This window comes from Podarcis muralis, chromosome 4 (assembly GCF_964188315.1).
Source record: "Podarcis muralis chromosome 4, rPodMur119.hap1.1, whole genome shotgun sequence".
NCBI lineage: Eukaryota > Metazoa > Chordata > Lepidosauria > Squamata > Lacertidae > Podarcis > Podarcis muralis.
The window spans coordinates 64998762-65005380 of record NC_135658.1 but is presented as its reverse complement, the minus strand read 5'-3'; the positions used below and the strand labels follow the sequence as shown (position 1 = coordinate 65005380).

General features: G+C 37.9%; 1 protein-coding gene across 10 annotated transcripts in view; it reads left to right on the top strand.

Annotated features, from left to right (window-relative positions):
- The window catches only part of CNKSR2 (connector enhancer of kinase suppressor of Ras 2), a 131268-nt gene that overhangs the window by 94935 nt on the left and 29714 nt on the right, over positions 1–6619 (top strand). For all 10 annotated transcript variants that reach the window (XR_013392625.1, XR_013392626.1, XM_028727518.2 and 7 more), the window contains 3 exons: positions 156–223; positions 1913–2013; positions 5502–6036. Coding sequence is in view for 8 of the 10 variants with exons in the window: in XM_028727518.2 (XP_028583351.2) it covers positions 156–223; positions 1913–2013; positions 5502–6036 (704 nt within the window). In the remaining 2 variants the exon portion in view is untranslated. The remainder of the gene's footprint in view (positions 1–155; positions 224–1912; positions 2014–5501; positions 6037–6619) is intronic.

Below are 6619 nucleotides of genomic sequence, written 5' to 3'. Positions count from 1 at the left end.
ACAAGAAAATTCCATCTAACAAGACAGCTGAATGAAACATAGGTCTTGCTGCCTTATCTTGTCAAGAAGCTGTAAATATTCGAATAAAAGACCACATACAAAGTCATGTAACTTGTTAAAGCATTGTCAGTGATACATTTAAAATATTATTACAGGTGGTTAAACAGAATTAATATGCTTGCTGCTGGTTATGCAGAAAGAGAGAGGATCAAACAAGAGCAAGGTATGGTATAATTATTTTGTTTGCTTCACTTAACCTCCCTACTTAAAGGATATGTATTCTGTGCCTTATTGCAGAACCCTTATTTTCTTATTTAAGAATATTCCCTCGGTTACCGCAACTGTTGTTCTTATGCAGTACTTTATTCAAACACATAGGAACTTTAAAAAATATTCAGGGCATGTTTGACTACAAAAAAGGACCTGTTATATATGTGCTGATGATTGATGGATCAGGTTTTTTCCTTAAAGCATATTGATTTTATATATTTAACTTTGGAAAGTCACTAAAGGCTGATTACATTTTTATTTTTTCTAATTCTTTAGTAGGCCAAAGTGTGCTTAGCAAATGATACAGAGATAAAGAGAGGTGTAATAAAACAGTGTCATTTTGTTTAGTAGATAGCACTGTGAGGAAAGGGAGTGAGATAACTGAGGATTCAGCCGTACAGCTGCAAATAAAATGTTTTAAGTGTGTTTTAAGTGCAATATACAATATGACACTAGTTGGCAATGGTGAGCCTTATGGAAAATTCACATATTTTTAAAAAGCTTTTTAAAAAGCATTTTCAGAACTTTTTTATATCTGTACATTGCAATTATAAATTGAAGCTAAGCCAATGTAAAATACTGTCTCCTGTCTGGAGTGGTTGTTCCTCTAATCAGAAGATTTGGGGTTGACCTGTCAGACTGCCCTGCAGCCTGCTGGTGTTCCTTTTAATTGCAGGGCAATTCATTGCCATTAACAATTATACATGACAGGACTGGTGTGTCATATATACAGTGATACCTCAGGTTACATAGGCTTCAGGTTACAGACTCCGCTACACCAGAATAGTACCTTGGGTTAAGAACTTTGCTTCAGGATGAGAACAGAAATCGTGCTCCAGCGGTGCGGCGGCAGCAGGAGGCCCCATTAGCTAAAGTGGTGCTTCAGGTTAAGAACAGTTTAAGGTTAAGAACGGACCTCCAGAACAAATTAAGTACTTAACCCAAGGTACCACTGTAACTGGGATCTCAGTGGGTGATTAAACTGGAAGGATTCTATCCTAGCTATGTATCCCAGAAGGAACAATCCTGTCAGCTAAGGTGGCTTCAATGGCAAGGAGTGCATATTTCCATCTATGGCTGGTTTGGCAGCTATGGTCATTCATGGACCAAGATAGATTGCCACCAGTAACTCATGCTCTAGTGACCTTAGTGTTTGTTTATTGCAATGTGTTCTGTGTGGGACTGCCCTTGAAAACTGACCAGAACATCTCTCATTTGTTGTGCTTGGCTGGCTCTTTGCTTTACCAGGATGCCAAGACCCATGGAACAAGCATAGAGACAATTGTGTACAGAGAACACAAGTACGGATCATCATAGTGCCTACTCTATGCCAGTGATGGTGACAAAACATACTTATTTCTCCACCACTGTTTTATTCTCAAATAGCAGTCCTGTAGAACTTTTATAAAGGGATTATTACAACACAGCTCTAGGATGGTTGTATTAGAACCCTTGAAGGCCTGCTTTTATTCATTAGAATGAATTATGAGGATGGCTCTTAAAATCCACATTAACATATATCTTCCATTGCTCCCCTTTTCTGATTATGACACATGAATTTTGAAGAACTTGATTTCTGCAATAATACAGGGTTGTTGTTGTTGTTGTTGTTGTTGTTGTTGTTTTAATTTGTATTGTTTAGATTACTGGAGTGAAAGTGATAAGGAAGAAGTAGACACACCATCAACACCCAAACAAGACAGCCCACCTCCACCATACGACACATACCCACGACCTCCTTCGGTAAGTGTTCATTTGAAATAACTAGCTGCCATTGACCCAGAGTGAGAATACAGAAATACTTTTTGGGTAGTAGCTCTTACGCAACCTTCATCCATTTCAACTGAGTTTGCACTTTGGGGTGAATGATGTTGGAAGTATCCTGTATAAATGCTTGATGTCAGGGGAATTATGTTTGTATATATTCAGTTTTTTGGTCCTGTATCAAAATATAATGTAAGAATAAATACCCTGAACCACTGCATAGAACAACAATCATGACTGGTATATAGGATCTTTATTTATACTTTTGCAGGATCTTACATTTAAAAACATCTTCCAGTTCTCATTAAAACAGTTAAAATAGTAGAACAGCTGCTTTATTAAAAAGATTTGTTAAGAAATAGGGTCTTTATTAGACTATCCTTCGAGGAACAAATTTAAATATGTACATTGCAATTATAAATTGAAGCTAAGCCAAGGTAAAATACTGGCAGCATTCCTACTTTAACCAACATGAACTAAGTTTCTCACAAAAGCTTATCCTCCTTCAGATAAGAATAGATTCTGTGCTTCCTTTCAAGTTCTTTGTGTATTAAAAAATAGACTTTTCTATTACAAAACAAGTAGACCATACAAAATATTAATACATAATTGTGCAAATGGCCAGATATTAAAGGGTATCCTTAATATGCCATCAGATGTGAAGTAATGCTGATGTAAGGAGAGCAAACAATAAGCTTGTATGATAGATGCATTTGAGTAAACTCTCCAGTAGATAGAGGTGAATTTTTTTCCATACCATAGGAAACCTATTTTTCCAGATTCTCTTAAAATCCTCTTCCCAATTTCAGCTATATTCTTTTGAGGTCTATAGGAAGCAGGCTGCATATTTTTAAATGTTTCCTTAAGAACTTTAGTTTTTGAAGCTAGTTCAAGCGCCAGAAGAACATACTAGATCATCCAAAGAAATGCTAAGTTCATTTGGGAAGTCTGGATGTGATTGTGTCATTTTCAAAAAGGAAAATGCCTGGTAAAGAGGAGACTGAGAGGAGATATGATAGCCACATTCAGATATCTAAAGAGTTGTCATATGGAAGATGGAGCAAGCTTGCTTTTTTCAGCCCCAGAAAATAGGACCCGAACCAATGGCTTCAAGTTACAAGAAAGGAAATTCCAATGAAACACCAGGAGAAACTTTCTGACAGGTAGAGCTGTTTGGCAGTGGAATAGGCTCCCACAAAAAGTGGCAACTCTCCTTCATTGGAGGTTTTTAAATAGAAGTTCAATGACTATCTGTAATGGATGCTTTAGTTGAGTTTCTTGCATTGCAGGGGGACGGCTAGATGACGCTTGGAGTCCCTTCCAACTCTATGATTCTATAAAATAAGTCATATTTTCCCATGCTAGCTTTGAAGCTCTGACTTTGCCTAGCTGATTTTCTTTTTATTTTCAACTATGCTAAAGGAGTCACAGAATAGCGTTGTTTCAAGAGGCATAACTGAAATCACATGAAGTCATCTTTGATCTTACATTAGAATTTCCATATCCAGCAAAGAGATTTTTTGCAAGCTATCTTTTGTGTTTTTGCCAACTGTGTCCTGACTGAATGACTGCACTGTGCATGAATGCCAATATGAGTAGCAAGGCATTTCCTCAGCTACAGTCTCAGTTTCATCCCACTACCGCTACACCATTCAGTTTGTGAAGGTGTCAGGGGTGCTATAACACACAGTTGGAAGGTAAAGTTGATGAATGGTTAATCTCAAAGCTTCTGCTTAACACCCTCCCACTGCACTGCCTGCCTCAAAAAATCTCATACTCCTTTCTGCAGTCTACCAAAAGTGTTATGCTTTGGGTGACTGCTGCTGGTTGTTTCAGCAAGACTCAAGGCATGTTAATAAATCTTGCAGCTAGAGACAAAGAAGACTTATTTGGATCACCCCAGGAGCACTTTGGAAAAGTGATTTCTTATTCCCTCTATCCAGTGCTTACCTGACCTTACAAAAGGGAAGGGCCACATGACTTCTCCACAGCTGCTTTTTCTTCCTGTATATTGCCTCATTGCCAGGTCTTTCCCAGATCTCACCTTGCAACCTGATCCTGATCATCTGTGTGGAAGACCAAGAGCATCTTTCTAGCAATTGATTCATGAGTAGGGACTATGTATTTCATCACTTTGGAACAATAGATTTGTCTCAAAATGCAACAGGGATAGAGAAATTATTCAATGGTGCACAAACCAAGTAGCTAACCCAGGCAGTCTTTATCTAAAAAGTAGTCAAGGTGACTACTCAGCATTTTACCCCTCTGTTCATTTTTGGAAGAGCTTTCAACAAGATCCTGGTAGAAGATACATAGGTAATATTTGTGACAGCTTCTGGTTTCTGGTTTTTCAAACTGAAATAAAACCACCATTTAATTCTGACATTCATATAATTTGTAGTGTAGGGACTGACACTCCAGATTTTTGTATGCCACAGTAGATCCCATGAAACTGACACAAAACACATATGGAGTTCTCTGGATTATTCTATAAAGGCTATTCATAAATTCTTATGGCATTCTGTAAATGTCAGTGACTGCATTTTCATAACTTCTTAGGAGCAAGTTTTTCCCTATTCTCCCGTGATCTGCAGGGTTTCGCCTAAAATCAGATTTTAGTACTGTTAGCTGTAACTGAACCATTATTTGAATCACTTAGTTTGGTAACACACTGTTTTCTGAATATTGCCATTATTATTTAGATTAACCTTGCCTTTCAAATGCATTATGAGGGTGACTTTATCATAAAACAGCAACTCTATTAACTGTGGAATCAAGGGATCCTTAAGTATATTAAATAGCTAGCTTCATTGTAATAACAGTTGGGAGAATATCAGAGCTGGGCCCAAAGACTGGAGTGGTAAAAAGACCTTGTAGTTATTTGACTTACAAGTATTGCGAGATACATCTCCTAGGTGTTTATACAAACAGATGTCGCATACACTATTTCTTTACCGTTTTGAACCTTGGGATTTTGACTGAACGATTTGAAGCTAGATAGAAGCAAATACAACTCTTATTCAAAATGTTTGTCTGGTGTATGTGCAGGAGCATAAAGCAACAAACAATCACTTCTAAATATTGATGTTTATACCCAATATGAAACACAGAATGGCAAGGAATATAGTGCAACAAAGCCAAATAATGATTGTACTCAAATAAATTTGTGCTTCAGATTATCCTCCTAAAATTAATTGGGTGGCTATATATGATGTATTGGGCCTTTTTGGCTGGAATACTCTATTCTCTTTCTGATAGTTCTTTTTCTAACGATTATGGTTTTGTAGATAGATTTCAGGGGTTTTTCTTTGAAATATCCTTTTATGAACTAGGAGTTGGGAAAATACATAAGTTAATAATAAAACCTATATCCTTGCTAGCTGTAGTACGTAATGGCCTTTGAATATTGCAAACATTCAGCTATCTTCATAATTGATCTGAAACCAGAATCTATATTCATGTTGCAGATGAGCTGCGCAAGCCCTTTTGTGGAACCAAAGCATAGCCGACTCTCTTCCACTGAAACTTCCCAGTCCCAATCTTCACACGAGGAATTCCGTCAGGAACCAGTTGGGAGTACTACTGAATCTCCCATCCGCAAAACAGCCAGCCAGCGACGTTCTTGGCAGGATTTAATAGAGACTCCACTGACAAGCTCAGGGTTGCACTACCTTCAGACTCTACCACTTGAGGACTCTGTTTTCTCTGACTCAGCTGTTATCTCTCCAGAACACAGGCGGCAGTCAACTCTTCCTACTCAAAAGTGCCACCTGCAGGATCACTATGGCCCTTTCCCTTTAGTGGAGGGTGAGAAAATGCAAGCCCTAAATGGGAATGGGGGCAAGCCCCGCAGTTATACTCTGCCCCGGGATAGTGGGTTCAACCATTGCTGCCACACACTCTCTGTCAGTGCCTCCAGCCATCAGGAAGAATTGCCACAGAAAGAGCAAGAAGAGGAAGAAGAGGGAAGGCAAATTGCACCAGAAAACCAAGAAGATGAAAGTAAGCACAAATTATATTTAAAATTGATTAGAAATAAGTTGCATGCAGAAAAGGGAAATTGTTTAATTGTGAATATGACTTTTAATCATACCTTTTTCTGTACATAGTAGAAATAATTAGCTTTTGACACAAAAATAACTTTTTATGCATGCTAACTTGATAAATCAAATTTTAGAACAGCTTTATTTGCAGCACAGTTATTTTTCATGTTTATTATCATTATTTTTTGGTTTTTTCCCATGGAGGGGTATTTTGCCTATACTAGTGCGCTTCTGTCTTGGATGCTAGTTTCTTTCACAGGCATGAATTTCTTGTTTTGTGATAAGTGTGTTTGTGTTGTTCCTCAAACTTTGGAAAGAAAACCTTTGATGGTGAATATGAAATATTTATTTCTAGTCCTAGGGCTCTTGCATCCTGGAAGGCTCTAATCCTGATAGTTTAAGTTAGGGAGTAGGTAGCTTTCCTAATTCAGTTTGCTCCTGCCTTCATCGAAAGCAGTCAGGCTGCCATTAAACTCCCATCTCTCCTCTGCTGAGACAATATTTTTCTTTCTTTGTATGACTTTTCAGTCTGTCTTTCTGCC